At 46.3% G+C, this 18,168-nt stretch overlaps 1 protein-coding gene and 1 long non-coding RNA gene across 8 annotated transcripts in view; one reads left to right on the plus strand and one right to left on the minus strand.

Annotated features, from left to right (window-relative positions):
* Positions 1 to 1,033: 1,033 nt before the first annotated feature.
* On the minus strand, positions 1,034 to 2,237 carry LOC139035098 (uncharacterized). The gene is made up of 2 exons (XR_011487604.1): positions 1,920 to 2,237; positions 1,034 to 1,702 (listed from the first exon to the last, which is right to left on the minus strand). It is a non-coding gene; the product is annotated as an uncharacterized lncRNA (long non-coding RNA).
* A 140-nt stretch (positions 2,238 to 2,377) lies between these two features.
* Positions 2,378 to 18,168, plus strand: part of CCM2 (CCM2 scaffold protein) — a 53,341-nt gene continuing 37,550 nt past the window's right edge. For 3 of the 7 annotated variants that reach the window (XM_070467178.1, XM_070467184.1, XM_070467183.1), the window contains exon 1: positions 15,276 to 15,523. In XM_070467178.1, the coding sequence (XP_070323279.1) occupies positions 15,338 to 15,523 (186 nt within the window). In that variant the 5' untranslated portion in view covers positions 15,276 to 15,337. Of the gene's footprint in view, positions 2,529 to 3,695; positions 3,890 to 4,931; positions 4,996 to 15,275; positions 15,524 to 18,168 lie in introns of those variants that run through there. The other 4 variants (XM_070467187.1, XM_020893280.2, XM_020893283.2 and 1 more) reach the window with 4 other exon arrangements.

The raw sequence follows: 18,168 nt of genomic DNA on the forward strand, positions 1-18,168 counted from the left end.
TGTGCCAAAGGGACTGGAATACCTAATGCCTTTAGGGAGTACTAGAGACCACTCATTTCTTTGGTATCTTTATCAAATAGGGTTCAATCAGGATATAGAAACTGTAGGAAACATTTACTATAAAGAATTATTAAGTATAACAGAAAATTAGGGTAACAAGGGAATTGGTATTAAAAGTGAAAAGAACTCTGAATACAAGAATAGTAGATATAAGGAGCAACTACTGTACTGAAGGCTACTGCAGGGAACACAGGCTCTTCCTTCCCCTGGAGTTGAGGTCCAGACTTTGTCAGAGATAGGATAGCTACAGCTCACCGAATGGCAGAGAGGTGCTGGCAAAGCTTGCTGAAGTCTACCCTCTACTGCAGTGGCCCCCAACCTTTTTGGCACAGCACCAAGGACCAACTTCATGGAAGGCAATTTTTCCACGGGCATGGTAGCGGGGATGGTTCAGGCAGTACTGTGAGCAATGGGGAGCCATGGGGAAGGCAGATGAAGCTTGGCTTTCTGGCCCGCTGCTCACCCCCTGATGTGTGGTGGCTTCGTTGCTAACAGGCCTCCCAGAGGATTGGGGACCCCTGCTCTAGAGTGCAGGTAAAACTGTTCTTGGAGGGGGTCTTGCTGACCACTCCGGATATAAAACTTCTCAAGATGAGTGCTGAAGGAATCTGCCGGCTGCTGGGTGTTGTTGGCAGTCCCCCACTGCAGAGTCAAGTGCTTGGGAGAACCCAGAGTTGGAGAAACTACCCCTAATGAAGGAAGGTGCGCGCTTCAGAGGCCTCTTTAAGCATGTGCCTGCCAAGAAAACTCACTGACTCTAGGTAACAAAGCCCCTTCCCTCCCACACTGCCTCCAAGCAGTTTCTCCTGGCAAAGCTTCACACTTGGGTTACTTGGCAAAGGACTAATGCTCAAAAGGCCCAGCTCCATCCTGCGATGAGAATTGAGAGTTAATGTGAAGCTGAGAGATAATCTACTGACCTCTGCCACAGGAGGCAATGCTCTTAAAAAAGATCAGTTGAGGCAATTAGTGGTTTGTTTCGTGTGAGTTTACATGCTACCTGTGCTGCAAGGTTCTTACTGGCAGCTTAGTCGTGGCAAAAAAGTGGGCCTGCTGCAGCTAACTCCACTTTGCAGTGTACTTTTGGGCAAACCAATCCGTCCGGATCTCATTGTAAAAGACTGCTGTTACTTCTACGTGACTGGTTAAAGTTCGAAGAACTGTGGTGTTGCAGAATACTCTTGAGAGTCCCTTGGGCTGCAAGGAGATCCAACCAGTCCATCCTGAAGGAGATAAGTCCTGGGTGTTCACTGGAAGGACTGATGCTGAAGCTGAAACTCCAATACTTTGGCCACCTCATGCGAAGAGTTGACTCATTGGAAAAGACCCTGATGCTGGGAGGGATTGGGGGCAGGAGAAGGGAACGACGGAGGATGAGATGGCTGGATGGCATCACCGACTCGATGGGCATGAGTTTGAGTAAACTCCGGGAGTTGGTAATGGACAGGGAGGCCTGGCGTGCTGCGATTCATGGGGTCGCAGAGTCGGACACGACTGAGCGACTGGACTTAACTGAACTGAACTAGGTGACTGGTTAAAGTTCGAAGTTTTTTTCTGTAAGGTCCGGACGTGTTCTGTTGCATTGAAACTTTCCTGACGGGTTTGTATAGGAAGTCTGGAACACAGGCAGTCTTCCTAGTGCCTGCAGGAATGGAAAGTAAAGGGAGAAAAGAAAAGGGAGTGGTCCTGCGCCCCTTGCCCAGGCCGGGCTCCTCCAGCAGGCCCGGCTTTTGGCTTCCCGCCTTCCCCTTTCCGCAAGCCCCGCCCTTCTATCCCCGCCGCCCTCTCAGCCGGTCCCGCCCCTTCGTCAGCTCCGCCTTCCCCTCCCACAGGCCCCCTCCCATGGCCCCACGCCCTACCTTCTTCCTGCCCTTTACCTTCCCCACAGGTCCCACCCGTCCCGCCGGCCCCGCCCTCCGTTTCCGGTCGGCCCGAGCTCCCTCTCCCTGAGCGCGAGGCAGGCTGGGAAGTTGGCTGCCGTAAAGATGGCGGCAGACTTGAAAAGCTGGAGGCGCTCCTGTAGCTCTGAGGGGCAGGAGGACGGGCTGAAGGCGGGGCAGGCGCGCTCCGGCCCTCCCTGACGGGCGTGGGGGGTGGTGGGTAGGGGCGCGACAGACGCGCTCCCGCGTCCTGAAGGGGCGGGGAGGGCAGGCTCGTTCTCGGCCGCTCTGAAGGGTTGGAGGCGGGGCGTGTGGGCCGAAGGGGCGTGCGCGCACGGGGCGGGGCGTATTCGCGGGGGCGGGGCCGCGCCCTCGGCCCGGAAGTGCGGGGTGTGGGGTGCAGGGCGCGGACGGCCCCTGGCGGCCACGGGCTGAGACTGCGGCCGGGCGAGCGGCGCAGGACCGGCGGTGGCCGCGGGGCCAGGGCGAGCATGTAGCGGCAGCGGGCGGCGCGGCGCTCCCGGGGCGGGCCAGGCCGCGGGGGCCGCTCGCGGAGACATGGAGGAAGAGGGCAAGAAGGGCAAGAAGGTGAGCCTGCAGAGCGCGTCCGCCCGAAGGCTGAGCCGGGGGCGTGCTGGACCCCAGACCTAGGCAGGCGGAAGGCTGAGGGGCTGGGGCTGGGCGGGGAAGGGCTCGGGGGACATGGGAGGGTCCCTCGGGGCTGCCCGTCGGTCGGCCGATACGGGGCGTGGGAAAGTCTGGCTTGGGAGGTCCGTGGAGGGGAGTTCTGATTTAGGAGGTTCGGTGTGGGGAGGTCTAGGACGGGAGTCCGCCGTGGGAAGGCCCGGCACGGGGAAGTCCGAGGTGGGAGTCCGGCGTGGGGAGGCCCCAGGTTGGAAGTCCGGCGTTGGGAGGCCCGGAGGCTCACTCTGTTGAAAGTGAGCGTGGTGGGCACGCCGGGGCCCCCAGGTGAACGGCGCACTGTCGGGCCCAGGACAGAGTCGCGGGAGTCAGTCTCCGCGCGCTGGAGTAGGAGACGAGCCCCTGGACAATGGGTTTAGGTGGTCTTTTGCCTGCAGGGCGCGCGGGGGAGGAAGGAGCCACGCCTTTCCGCCCCTTCCGGTCAGTGACTCTCCCCCAAACCTAGGCTCTCCACATGGCCTTCCTGGTGGGTGAGTGACCAGGGGCTGCAGAGCAGCTGGCCCCGGTTATGGGCCAGAAAGTTTTCTAGGGTTAGTGTCTTTGAGAAAATGGGGTGTAAGGTTAACGTAGAAACATTTGTTGCTTAGTTGACTTCATTATTGGAGTGTCAAGTAAAAACAAAAACTGCTTCATGATACAGCCCGTTCACGCTTCTGCCGGTGCGGGCTGAGTTTTGCTCTATCTAGTACCAGCTGAGCGATTTCAGTTACATGTGGCAGTTGGATTTAGGACACAGTTCAAGAGGCTCCTTAGTCTGTGTACTTTTTAAACTGTCTTTAATTGCAGGCTCGAGTAATTGATAAAGAAACTCAACATTTCAAGGAGACAAATAACCACATGGGATAAGCTATCATTGAAATGAAAAGTGGATTTCAATGAAACGTATCTTTCTTAAGTACAGGCTTTATAATCCCAAGTGTCTTACTTGTTATTTTCATTTTCACGTATGTGCACTTTTATGCACAAGTTTAAAACAGACCTTTATAAATCTTTTGATTTTCTGCTCTTCAGAGCCAGCTGTGTCCTTCAGTTGAGAATTACTCATCACAAGGGGCCCCATTTCAAAAGGTATTTCAAATGAAGTGCAGCCAGATGGTCTTCAGGAGATTGTGTTCTGCTTCTCTCACTTTATTTACTCATTGTTTTGTTACGTTCTTAGCACACCTGTCTAAATTGAAGTGCGGTATCAGTTGCAGTTACCTGCAAAGTTGGCTTAAGTCTGGAAAACAACTCAAGAAAGTGATTCTGTAAGCAATCGACCACAGAGGGATGCTGCCCACCAAAAAGGGAGAAGTCTGAATTTAATGTTTCTACCAAAGCTGGTAGAAGGCTCCATAAGAAATGCAGTCAGTTGCATCCTTCCCTGTCACAGATAGGCAGGTGGGCCAGGGCCCTATAGGAGGAGGGCTGTCACCAGCACTCTTGGCTGCCAGCATTCTGTAGATTAGCTGGCTCAGTTCTAGAAGAGGACTAATCCTAGCCACATGGTATCTTCCACAGTCAGTCCAAACGGTGTCTGCTAAGGAGAATTATTCCTTTCAAGTGGGTACTAGCCTGTCTGTGACAGGGAAGGATGAGAATGCCTGAATTTTTTCTAGAACTTTCTACCAGCTCTGGAAGAAATATTTGAATATTTGCATATTGAGAAAGACAGAAGTGGTAAGACACTCCTGAGCTTTAGGAATAGAAGTAAAAAACCAGTGAAACTCAAGAATTTTATTATTGGGGGCAATGGAAAGATTTAAGCCTAGAGAAGATTAATACATTACATTGTTTATTAAAGGAGATAGTCTGTTATTACGTAGTTGCCTAAGCCAGGAGTTTTGTGTTTTCTCTGTATTTTGCCACTGCCCTAGCCCATTTTCCCACAGGCAGACTAGGCAGAAGGCTCTGAGGCATAGATTCCTATCCAGGCCACGACTTAGCACACTTTATCTCTTGCTCTCAGCCAACTGCAAACCAGCAGAACCTTCCTGCTCTCTCCCCCATTCAGTGTGAGGTCACATACAACTCAGTTTGATGCTTAAGTTATTCTCATTACCCTAAGTTAACCAGAGCTCTCTATTTTAAAGCTTCAACACAAATTCAAGCTAAAGCAGCAAAGACTTAATAGTTTTATGAAAGTGGCATTTGGACATTTAAATTCTCTTTCCACGTTAGCTTCCTCAAAAAGTGCAGATTTAAACCTTAAAAAATGTGCATTGTAGGCTTTTCAGGTCTTCAGATGCTTGTCTCGGTGTTCTGTCGAGCAGTTATTCAGGCTTGTTCTAACGTGGCCTATTTCCTCAGGACAGGACTCACTGAGCTGCCAGAGAACCAGTAGACCAGAGTGGATTTCATATAAAGTGTGCAGGTACAGTCCTGTCCTTTCTCAGGCTACCCTGGCACATATGATGAGGATGACTTGAGCCAGTAATGCCCGGTAGAAGGCGCTGGGGGATGGGATGTGGGAGGAGCTGGTGGGGAGTTGGGGAGGCCTGAGTGATAAGCATGTGGATAGAGAGGTCCACCAGCTGCCAGAGGCCTGGGACCTGGGAGTAGGAGTGACCTCGGAGGTCCCTCTCATGCCTAAATGTCCCCAGAGTGACTGGTACCTTTCAGACCACAAGTCCTGCTTGAGGGTTTGGAGAATAAGGCTGCCTCCTTATGGAACAGACCCAAGATCCATGAATTTTGATGCTATTCTGTCAAGATGTAATTCTTTTTTGTAGGAAACTTAGGTGTACATTTGAGTTGTATTGTGGGCCTTTTTATAAAAACACTTAACTCAGATGAGGATCACAGCCCTTGGGAAGACATAGTTGTGGAAAGTCGCTGTTGGTCCTCAGCCATGTTCAGGTCCTGGTTTCTGCTGCTGCTGCTGGGTTTGAGGTCACATGATTTCAGCCTGAATGACGTTAAATCTTTATTTATCCATTTTATTTGTATTCTTTAAAAAAAAATTATAAAGTATCCTCGAAGTATAGGACTTGGTGTAAATGATAATGAAGGTTTACTATTAATTTTGTCGGGTGTTATGTTTGTGTTTTATCAAGTTCTGAACTGGTAGACGCATACACTGAGATACTTATAGGTGAAATAAGATGACTTTTGAGATTTGCTTTACTCAGACTAGAGAGAAAAGAGGGGAGATAGCAGAATGCTTTAGCAGTGGGTATTCATTATTTGTTATTCTGCCTACTTTTGTGAATTTTTGAAGTTTCTGTATAAGAAGTGGGGAGAAAAATTCCTTTCTGTTGTGGGTCCCTAGTTATCAGCTCATGTACTTGGCCAAGTCATCCCCTAGCTAATGTCTATGAGGAACTCTGAGCTTGCACTAGACTAGCCCTCAGGCAGCCATATGTTCTCCACAGGTATGTGTAAGTGTTTGTATGACTGAAATGAAAGTTTAAAGAAACAATTCTAACTATAAGCAGTGCACTCTGGCTTTTTTTTGAACTGCTGGTCATGGCCTAGTAAATTGCTTTTATAACTAAATTGATTCTATAGGTGTCCCAGTGATACTATGGGTTAACAGAGTGACTTTGGGCCTCTATACCTTGTTTTGTTTTCTCTCAAATAGTTGCCACAGGGATTCTTGGGTGGCATTTTGGCGCCCTGGGCTGAGGAGGCCAGAAGACCACTGCCTGAGGTATCTGGTGGGGACCAGATGTCAGGCCATCAGTAGATGAGTCCAGAATAACTGGCAAACATGGGTCTCATTCCTTTTCCGGTTTGGGTAATTACCATTTATATAGTATCATGTATTTATTATTTTTTTTGCATTAGGAACTTAGATTCCCTGTTCTTCTTCAGTCAGGTTGATAATCCACTGACCGTGATAGTTTAGACTCAGAAAGCTCATCAGAATCTTGGTAGTACTTTTCTGTTTCTGCTCTGATCATCATTTGAGAAGATAGTAAAGGAAGACATTTCTGTGACAAGTCTACAAAGGAACCGCTTTGGAATGAGAAGGGATGTCAGTATTCTGCCCTGTGTGGTCAAGGACAAGTGCCTTCTGTCCCCTATAGGTCTGGTCACTGCAGTTACCGTGGTCTTTTATTTCTTCATTTCTGTCAGCAGTAATAACCCAGCTGCCCCATCTTCATCACCACCGTGGTGTGACTCAGTTAAGTACTATAGATTTAGCTGATCTGTGTGAAATCATCCTGTTTATATATTTGAGTGCCTGTTTCATGCTTAGTGCAGTGAGAAGAGCTGAAGACATTGCGTTTTATTTGCAGAGTAAGCTTTTCACACCACGTTAGAGAATGAGAGAGGGCCAGTGCCATTATATCAGGAGAGACACAGGCATCTGCTAATTCCCCTGGGGGACCATGGATGTGATATGCAGAAGCAGGAGAGGTGCTGGGAGGGCTTGGGGCCCGGGGCATGGGAGGGTGGAGTTTGGTTTTGGTCCTTTGTGCAGCTGAAGCCATTGGGAGTTTTCATTCATTCCTTTAAGAACTGTTCATTGCCATTGACTGCGCTGGGTGCAGATGCTTATGAGACACATGAGCTCTGTGGCCACAGAGCTTGAAGGGAAGCTCAGTGGACAGACTGAGGATGGATTTTAGCGAGTGTGATTTGATAAGAGTAAATAAGGAAACATTTTTGTTATGAAGACATCAAGTACAAGTATAGAGAAAGTCTTCTAACAGAGCCCCCGTCCCTCAATGTCAAGTATCATCAGTGCATGGGCAGCTTGTTTCAGGTACACTTTTTTCTCATCCACCCCTGTCCCCCAGCTGTTAGGAGCTGAAGTGTACCACCCCCCGCCCCCAATTCATGTGGTGAAGCCCTGACCCCCAGTACCTCAGAATGGGTATGCATTTAGAGAAGGGCTTTTAAAGAGGTAATTAAAGATAAATGAGGTCACTAGGATGGACCCTAATCCCATATAAGGGCTTAGGATATCTTTGTAAGAAGCAGCAGTTTGCACACAGAGACACCAGGGATGTGCATTCAGTAGAAAGACGACCTGAGGATCAGGGAGAAGATGAGCATTTCCAAGCTGAGAAAGAGGCCGCAGGAGAAACCAGCCCTGCTGACACCTTGGTCTCGGGCGCGCAGCCTCCAGAACTGGGAGAAATATCTGTTGTTGAAGCCACCAGGTCTGTGGTGCTTTGTTCAGGCAGACTAAGACAGTGGACTATTTTGAAGCTGACCCAGAACATCAGGTTGATGTGCTGAGTCTGGTGTAGTCAGTCCTGTGCTAGGGTGGTTTTGGTGGGGCGCTGTCTCAATCTAGCCCAGAGGTTCTGGGGACCTGGTCTCCACTGTCATCTTAGACATGGACGAGCTGCTTTAAGAGGCGGGATCACCTGCATGTGCTCTGGGCCACAAACTGCCCACTCTCTGTGGTCATGTGGCCTTGGGTCTGCGGCAGGGTGTGGGACTGAGCCATATTGCCCAGCCTCCACGCCATCATCCTAATTGGTGATTTTTGTGGGCCCTCTCACTACTCCTTTTGCTCTTTCTTATCTCTCAGTCCAAGGCCGGTGGCTCTTCTTCAAATGAGGCGCTCAGTTTTAACAGTTATGTAGTTGAGAGTTTAGATTTGGATTTGTCAATTTAGCAGGAATAAAAAGGACATTTTTTCTTAGGTCTGTGCCAGTGCCAAAAATGTTGCAGTTTTTCCTCCTAAGTGTGCCTGAATAGTAGCAGTTTTCTGCTGGATTGTGTTAAGAGTTAGGTGATTTGATCACAGGCATTAGATGTGTACAGTGCCATGAAAATAATCCTCTTTAGTGAGTGCAGTAGGAAGTTGGAGTTTGGGCTTTTGTTCGAGGCTTAGGCTGGTGAACTGCAGTGTGTATCTTGTAACCCAGGAGGTGGAACTAATAGTTGAATTCTGAAAGTGAGAAAAATGGTCAGTCTGACCCTGTTGTGTTACTGTTCTTCGGTAAAGCCTGTTGTGGGAGTCACCCGCTTGGGCTGGGGTATGTTGTTTCACCTGTGTTGTTACCTGTGACTCTGAGAAGAAGAGAGACTTTTATTTGAATCTTTTATTCTTCATTCTATGGTTTGAAATTACATGCACTATTTTCCCCAGATATTTAATATGCTTCCATGTGTTGTTACAGTAACTCTACAGTCAAGTGTGGTTTGGAATATTTCCTTTTCCTTTTGCTGTTTACACGGGGGGGATACAGTTTTGTTAATTAAATTCCTTGGACAGACCTGTGTGTTAGGTATGTTATCCTCTTTGTCACATGTCAGGAAATGTTCTGGGACCGACTATGTCTTAAGTGTTTTATTACAGCTGGTGGACATGTCACTCTTCACTTTTGTTCTGAGATATGCACAGCGTCTGAAGCAGACCTGCCCGTGGTAATCTGATGTCAGACCTTTTTCAGCTGTGTTCTGAGGCTCCTTTTTCCCAAATAATTGTGCATCTTCAGTCCCACTTCTCAAAAGGGAATATGCAGCCATAGTCTGCTTCCTCCACATGCCCCCCTGAAACATTTTAAAGGGTTAAAATTTTTATTATGTATTTATTTATTTGGCTACACTGAATCTGAAATCTTCACTATGGCATGTGAGATCTAGTTCCCTGACTAGTGATTGAACCCAGGCCCCCTGCATTGGGAGCACGAAACCTTAGCCACAGAATCACCAGGGAAGTCTCTACCCAAGCATTTTATTATGAAAAGTTTTGAATACACCAAAGTTGCAAGAATTTTATAGCAAATACCCATATATACACTGCCTAGATTCTGCCATTAATGTTGGCTGTATTTGTTTTATCCCATATCTACCCATCTCTTCATCCTTCTACCCACCTATCAACCCATTTTCTTTTTCTGATGCATTTCAAAGTAAATTGCAGACATCAGTTCACTGTGGTCTAAACACTTCAGTGTACATATCATTAGAGTTCAATATTTGTTTCCAGTTTTCTTTTGCTGTAGAATTTATGTATGGTGAAGTATAGACATCTTAAATGTACATTAGCTAGGGACTTCCCTGGTGGTCCAGTGGTTAAGAATCTGCCTTCCAATGCATGGGGTACATCTACTTCTGCTTCATTAACTGTGCTAAAACCTTTGACTGTGTGGATCACAACAAATTGTGGAAAATTCTTAAAGAGATGGGAATTGCAGACCACCTTACCTGCCTCCTGAGAAACCTGTGCGCAGGTCAAGCAGCAACAGTTGGAACTGGACATGGAACAACAACATGGTTCCAAATTGGGAAAGGAGTACATCAAGGCTGTATATTGTCACCCTGCTTATTTAACTTCCATGCAGAGTACATCATGTGAAAAGCCAGGCTGGATGAATCACAAGCTATAATCAAGATTGCCTGGGAAAAACATCAGTAACCTCAGAAATGCAGATGACACCATCCTTATGGCAGAAAGTGAAGAAGAACTAAAGAGCCTCTTGGTGAAAGTGAAAGAGGAGAGTGAAAAAGCTGGCTTAAAACTCGACATTCAAAAAACAAAGATCATGGCATCCGGTCCCATCACTTCATGGCAGATGGATGGGGAAACAATGGAAACAGTGACAGACTTTATTTCCTTGGGCTCCAAAATCATTGTGGATGGTGACTGCAGCCATGAAGTTAAAAGATGCTTGCTCCTTCGAAGGAAAGCTGTGACAAACCTAGACAACATGTTAGAAACAGAGACATCACTTTGCCAGCAAAAGTCCATCTAGTCAGAGCTATGGTTTTTCCAGTAGTCAGGTATAGATGTGAGAACTGGACCATAAAGAAGGCTGGGCACCAAAAATTGATTCTTTGGAACTGTGGTACTGAAGAAGACAATTGAGGGTCCCTTGGACTGCAAGGAGATCAAATCAGTCCATCCTGAAGGAGATCAGTCCTGAGTATTCATTGGAAGGACTAATGCTGAAGCTGAAGCTCCAATATTGTGGCCATCTTATAAGAGAAGCTAACTCACTGGAAAAGACACTATACTAAGAAAGATTGGAGGCAAGAGGAGAAGGGTGAGACAAAGGATGAGATGGTTGAATGGCATCCCTGAATCAGTGGACATGAGTTGGAGCAAACTTCAGGAGATCAGTGAAGGACAGGGAAGCCTGATGTGCTGCAGTCCATGGGAGTTGCAAAGAGTCAGACACAAGTTAATGACTGAACAACAACATCAGTATTCTATTTTACATATATACCACAATTTGTTTTCTGTCACCTTTGGTGGACATTTAGGTTCTTTTTGGTTTTGTATTATAATGAAAAGCTTCTATGAACATCTGTGAATGACTCATTGTTGGACATATGTTGTCATTTGTCTTTCCCAGATACCTAATAATGGACTTGCCCAGTTATATGGGAACTATATGTTTAACTTTATGAAACACTGCCAAGCCATTTCCTACTGAATTTTTTCTGTCAGTTGTTGAGAGAAAGGAGAGAGGGGGTGCTAAAATCTCCAGTTATTGTTTTAGATTTGCTTGTTTCTCCCTGTAGTTCTGTTTATTTTAGCTTTGTGTATTTTTGAAACTCTTCTTATGTATATGCATATGTAGGATTACTGTGTCTTGAAATTTTTTTTTTCATTATGAAATGACTGTCTTTATTTCTGGTAATGCTTTTTTTGAAATCTCTTTGGTCTGATACTAATATAGCCACACCAGCTGCATGTTTGCACGCTGTGTCTTTCTCTGTTTAAATTTTCGGCTGCTCTGGGTCTCCTTTGCAGTGCGTGGGCTTCTCTAGTTGTCGTGCACAGGCTTAGTTGCCCCAGGACATGTGGGATCTTAGTTCCCCAGCTAGGAATCAACCCATGTCCCCTGCATTGCAAAGTGGATTCTTAACCACTGAACCATCAGAGAAGTCCCCCAGAGCTGTGTTTTTATCATAATTACCAGAGGCAGAAAAACCCATTGCCGCACATTCTGTTGGTGGTATTTTATCACCTGGAATACTCTGGGTAGAAGACATTCCATAGCCATGAATTTCCCAGAGTACAAAACACCTGCTTGGGAAATCCTTATTTCCAGAGACTCCCCAGTGCCACATCCCTTTTGGGTCTGCCACCTCTGTCTGCCTCATCTCGTTGAACGCCCACTTTCAGCAGTGGGGTGTTGTGTTCTTGCCTCTCTGTCTTTTTCCTTCCATTTTAGGATCTCAGATACAGAGGAATAAGTTAGTCACACATATGGTTGGTTCCTGCCAGGCCTATCTGGTGCTTTCTGTTGGTTTTATTTCTTCCCTTATTTGCTCTTTTTCTTTGAAACCCAGTCCTGACTCCTCTTTCATGCCCCTCCTTTATTGGCAACCATCCTTACCTATTTCACTCGGGTCCTTTTGTTTGTGTGTGCCCTTGTAAAATGTATGTTGTTTTGATGTGTGTTGTTTAAGAATCTCTTTATTTTGACATAATATCAGAACTAAGGAAAACTGCCGAACTAGCTTGGGAACTCTGAACCCTTACAGAGTTAGTGCTGCGACGGCGGCTGGCAGTGTGCTCTGACTCCCACAAGAGTGAAGCTCCCGTGTCATTCCGCGTGTGCTGGCTTTGGGTGGCTGATGGAGAGTTCAGACAGTAAAGACCTACTGCTCACTTTGCCAGGTGCAGGCAGACTGACTTTTATTTTCTTCCCAGAGGGCACAGCTTTCTTCTGGAATGCCCTGGTGGTGTCCGAGGCGGGAGTCAGGGAGCTACCTATTGTAGCAACACATTCAGGCCTGGTTGCCATGCTGGGTCAAGTGGGTGCAGTGACCCTGCTGTTTGAGAGCTCCATAAACCAGTGGCTTCTGTTACCCTGACTGGGTGGAGCCTTGAGCCCAGAAATTGGTTCAGTAGTGTGTCTTGGTCCTTTAGGGCTGCTAGCCACTCTTGCCATGCAGGGTCACCTACACCAATCTCCAGGCCCTCACATCAGCTTCTCTGTTACATGGGTCATTGAAAACAGCTAGTGCAGCTCAAATGGATAAACCACAGTCAGTGTTCAGTTCAGCAACACAGGAATGTGTAGGCCATGGGGGATCAGGCTCCTCAACCTTGTCCTCCTCCTGACATACCTTCCCGACTAGTCCCCACATCCCAGTCTGGGCTCTTGTATCAGTAGCCATTTCCTCCCACCCAGTTGCTCCACAGCCTCCCTAACCAGCTTGGCTTTTCTCTTTGTTCTGTTGGAACTCCAACCTATAATAGAATATCCTATTTATGATGACAAATACATACTTTAGGGTTAAAATTATCAGAAACATCCAGGGAATTCCCTGGTGGTCCAGTGACCAAGACTTCAGGCTTTCACTGCCAAGAGCACAGGTTCAGTCCCTGGTAGGGGAACTAAGATCTCTATGAGAGAAACTCCTGAAACATACAAACATGACCTTAAAGGAGTGGAAGACACTTTGTATTTGGGTAAATAACGGCGTCCTGACTGTATCAGCTCTCCTTGAGTTAATTTTTAATGTGATCCCAATAAATATACCTTTGGACTCTTTAATGGAGGGACATCACTTGACTTAAAGCTCATTTATGTTATGAACAGGCAAGAACGATCTCTGAAAAAGAAGAAAAGCAAGGGAACAACCCCAGATTGGGTCATGCTGTCATCCCCCTGATTAAAGCTGTGGGGTTGTCCTGGAATAAGCTGCAGGAAGTGGAGAAAATATAGAAACAGACCTCACTCCGTGGGGAACCTAAGAGCACAGTAAAATGGCATTTTGAAGCGGTGGGGATATTGACTGATGGGTGGTACTAGGGTAACTGGATGTGTGGAAAGGGTTAAAAGCAGATCCATCCTTCCTACACTATAGTGAACAAAGGTGGTTCAGAGGTTTAAGTAAAAGCAAAAATGATTAAGCCATAAAGGTACTAGGCAAAAAGATGGGTGAATTCTTCAGTGATGTGGGAGCTGTGGGACCTTTCATTATTCAAAATTCAGAGCAGTGAGGGAAAAACGCAGATCTGATAACATGAGCATAAAGTAAAAATGCTTCCCAGGTGACTCAGTGGTAAATAATCTGCAGGCAATGCAGGCGACCCAGGTTCCATCCTGGGTTGGGAAGATCCTCTGGAAAAGGAAACAGCCAACTCCCTCCAGTACTCTTGCCTGGAAAATCCCATGGACAGAGGAGCCTGGTGGGCTATGGCCCATGAGGTTGCAAACAAGTTGAATGTGACTTAGTGACTAAACAACAAGCAAAGTAAAAAGACAACAAATTCAGAAAAATATTTGCAACTTACAAAACAAAAAGTAATTACTCCCTGTGTAAGGTGCTTCTAAAAATAGGGAAGACAAAAACAGGACCTGATAAGAAAAAACAAGTCAAGAGACGGGAAAAGACTGAAAAAGGAATGTAAATGGCTTTTAAATGTGTGAAAAGGCAATTGAGACTCTTGCATAATGAGAGAAATGTAAATTAAGACCAAAGAAAACAGAATGAGCTACCCCTTTTCACTTTTCAGGCCAGCAGAAATCCCTGCTTGGTCACGCATGAGGAACTGACCAGCACAGCCCTGACACCTTGTAAGGGGCAATGCCTGGCTGAACTAAGGTGTCCTGACTGACCCAGCATCTCACTTCCAGAAACCTCGAAGGAAACATTGGCAAAAACATGAAGCAGTTTGTGTACCAAGCTGTTCCTTTTGGCCACTTTCCACCCCTGGGATACAGGCTCACTAAACTGTGGTACATCCTCATTGCAGGGTGGGAGGCAGCGTGGAGCCTTGTGCTTGGATGTGGATCTGAATGCTCTGATGCTTCTTAGATGGTTATCTAGTGGGGAGGGGTTGGTCTCTTAGCATGGGCCTTGTGAGTTTGAAACCATGTTATGTTTTACAGTATTACAAGTTGAATCCAAACATTAAAAAAAAAAAAAGTCACTTAAAAAAATCAAAAGCAAAGTATAAAAATAGCAAAACCAAACAAGACGGACCCCCACAGAGAGTAATTATTTCACTTAATTAAATCATAGAAATTTGACAGCAGGCCGGCAGTGGGACATGCACTAAGGACGTGAAAAGTCACAAATTGTTTTCAGTAATCATTTTATTAGTAATGGTGGTGGTGGTTTAGTCACTAAGTTGTGTCCGACTCTTGCGACCCTAGGCCTTGTTGTCTGCCAGGCTTCTCTCTCCATGGGATTTTCCAGGCAAGAATACTGGAGTGGGTTGCCATTTCCTTCTCCAGGCGATCTTCCCGACCCAGGGATTGAACTCCAGTCTCCTGCATTGCAGGCAGATTCTTTACCCACTAAGCTACCAGGGAAATATAATACTGGTATTGCTATTTTGCAGCTCTTAACAATTGTTTTAGGATTTGTGGAATATAGTTACATTAGTAACACTATTCATTGACTTTCATCCTAGGAGGATCGGGTGGGTGCAGAGAATACCAAGGAAGACAATCAATAGCCCTATAATCCTAAATTTGAATTCTATAAACTCTGGAGGTTTTTCTCTTAAACACAGAATGCTTATTTCCTCACTCTCTCTGGCACAGAGCCCCGGGAGGCAGTAGCACCTTCAGTGAGTGGTGGTGGGCCTGAGGTAGCACTTTGCTCTGGAAGCAGTAGTGCCCATCAGAATAGTGGCAGATTCCACTATGCCACTCATAGTGGCGGGAGAGGTCGCCACTGGCCTGGGGTGTCCTGGAGCATCCATAAGAAAATGACTAAAAAAGTTGGCTTAAGATTAATCCTTTGTCTGTTGCTTCGTTTGCTATTATCCAGCAATCCCACTTCTGGGCATACACACCAAGGAAACCAGATCTGAAAGAGACACGTGCACCCCAATGTTCATCGCAGCACTGTTTATAATAGCCAGGACATGGAAGCAACCTAGATGCCCATCAGCAGACGAATGGATGAGGAAGCTGTGGTACATATACACCATGGAATATTACTCAGCCATTAAAAAGAATTCATTTGAATCAGTTCTAATGAGATGGATGAAACTGGAGCCCATTATACAGAGCGAAGTAAGCCTGAAAGATAAAGACCATTACAGTATACTAACACATATATATGGAATATAGAAAGATGGTAACGATAACCCTATATGCAAAACAGAAAAAGAGACTCAGATGTATAGAACAGACTTGTGGACTCTGGGAGAAGGCGAGGGTGGGAATGTTTCAAGAGAACAGCATCGAAACATGTATATTATCTAGGGTGAAACAGATCACCAGCCCAGGGTGGGTGCATGAGACAAGTGCTCGGGCCTGGTGCACTGGGAAGATCCAGAGGGATCGGGTGGAGAGGGAGGTGGGAGGGGGGACCGGGATGGGGAATACATGTACATCCATGGCTAATTCATTTCAGTGTATGACAAAAACTACTGTAATGATGTAAAGTAATTAGCCTCCAACTAATAAAAATGGAAAAAAAAAAAAGTTGGCTTAAAACTCAACATTCAGAAAACTAAGATCATGGCATTCAATCCCATCACTTCATGGCAAATAGATGGGGAAACAATGAAAACAGTGAGAGACTTTAATTTTCCGGGCCCCAAAAGCACTGCAGATGGTGACTGCAGCCAAGAAATTAACAGATACTTGCTCCTTGGAAGAAAAGCTATGAGCAACCTAGACAGCATATTAAAAAGCAGAGATGATGCTTTGCCAGCAAAGGTCGAGGTAGTCAAAGCTATGATTTTTCCAGTAGTCATGTATGGATGTGAGAGTTGGACTATAAAGAAAGCTGAGTACCGAAGAATTGATGCTAAATTGATGCTTTTGAAGTGTGGTGTCGGAGAAGACTCTTGAGAGTCCCTTGGACTGCAGGGAGATCCAACCAGTCCATCCTAAAGGAAATCAGTCCTGAGTATTCATTGGAAGGACTGATGCTGTAGCTTAACTCTGGTACTTTGGCCACCTGATGCGAAGAACTGATTCATTGGTAAAGACTGTGATGCTGGGAAAGATTGAAGGTGGGAGGAGAAGGGGACAACAGAGGATGAGATGGTTGGATGGCATCACCAACTCGATGGACATAGGTTTGAGCAGGCTCTGGGAGTTGGTGATGGACAGGGAAGCCTGGTGTGCCGCAGTCCATGGGGTCACAAAGAGTCAAGACACGACTGAGCGACTGAACTGAACTGAATGGACCGTTCACCTTGGGTGGTTCCAGGGAACCAGCATTGCTGTGAAAAGCTATGGCCAAAGAGAAAGGATGATGCATGTAACTTTTCTGAATGATCGGTACCTCGGGGTGACCAAAAAGTCAAGGAGGGAAAAGGCCTCTTTATGTAAATATTTCTGCTAATAGAGGAAGAAGGAATGGTGGAATTAGACTGTTGAAAAATATCATATCCAAATATGAGGCAAAGGGGCCAGTCTGTAGCCGTCTGAGGCAGGTCACTGCCCCGTATCATGTGCCCCCGATGGAAGCGTTCTTGCAAAAAACATCACACTTGAGTTAGATAGAGCCTCACAGTCTGTAGGAAATGCCCCCCCTCCCCCCCAGCTGCATTTATGAATGCTGTTCTCCTCAATTGCCTCCAAACATTCTAGAATTTAAGCGCCTGTCCAGGCTCTTATTTGCCCTCTGCTCCCTGGCCTTTCTCTTCTTTGCTCACCCTGGTGATCATTGCATCTGTAAGAGCAGAACAGGTAGGCTTACATGTGCAGCTGGTTGGTTTCCTTTCGTTTCCTCTGTTTCCCTGGGTGGGGCAGCTTTGGGGCCTCAGAAGCGTTGTGTGTGCATGCAGGGGGACCTCTTGGGGAGCAGGCAGTGGACTCAGGCCCCACAGTTAGCCGAGATGAGGCATGGGGACTGCTCTGCACCCTGAGGTATCTGTATATCATTCTTGATTCCCTTCTCCTCAGGACCACCTGGTCCTGCTCTGTGGGGACAGCTTTTAGAAAGGAGAAATCGGAGCCCAGATGGTACCTGCAGTGCCCTGTGTCTCTAAAGAGTACAGTACCAGACAGTACCAGATGTTTGCTCAAACAAATCTAGAGCAGTACTGCTTTCCTGGTTTACTGTATTTTCTACATCTGCAGCATGTGTGGTAGTAATTAAGGCATGAAATGACTCTTCTGAACCAGTCTTTTCGGAATCTAGAAATATTAAACTTTGTTGCAGTTTAAATTGAACCATATGAAATAGTCATTTTTATGGGCAGAAAACTACTGAAAATTAGCACTTTAATTTGATCAAATCTAATTTGGCCACCTGATGTGAAGAACTGACTCATTTGAAAAGACTCTGATGCTGGGAAAGATTGAAGGCCGGAGAAGAAGGGGACGGCAGAGGATGAAATGGTTGGATGGCATCACTAACTCAATGGACATTTGTTTGAGTAAACTCCGGGAGTTGGTGATGGACAGGGAGGCCTGGCGTGCTGCAGTCCATGGGGTCACAATGAGTTGGACACGACTGAGTGAACTGAACTGAACTGAATCTAATGTTAATAAATCTAATATTAGTAAAATTGTATTACATTTGTTAGGTTTTGAGTTGTGATTATATGTGGTCACTCTAATTAACCAGAATGGTTAATTAAGTAGCTGCTTCTCTTTGCAACCATTTTGGACTCTATAGTGAGTATAAGAATCTTCACCATCGACAAACCCAGTTTCCCCTTTTCAGGATCAGATTTGACCCTGAAGGAGTTAAAGTG

This window comes from Odocoileus virginianus, chromosome 1 (assembly GCF_023699985.2).
Source record: "Odocoileus virginianus isolate 20LAN1187 ecotype Illinois chromosome 1, Ovbor_1.2, whole genome shotgun sequence".
NCBI lineage: Eukaryota > Metazoa > Chordata > Mammalia > Artiodactyla > Cervidae > Odocoileus > Odocoileus virginianus.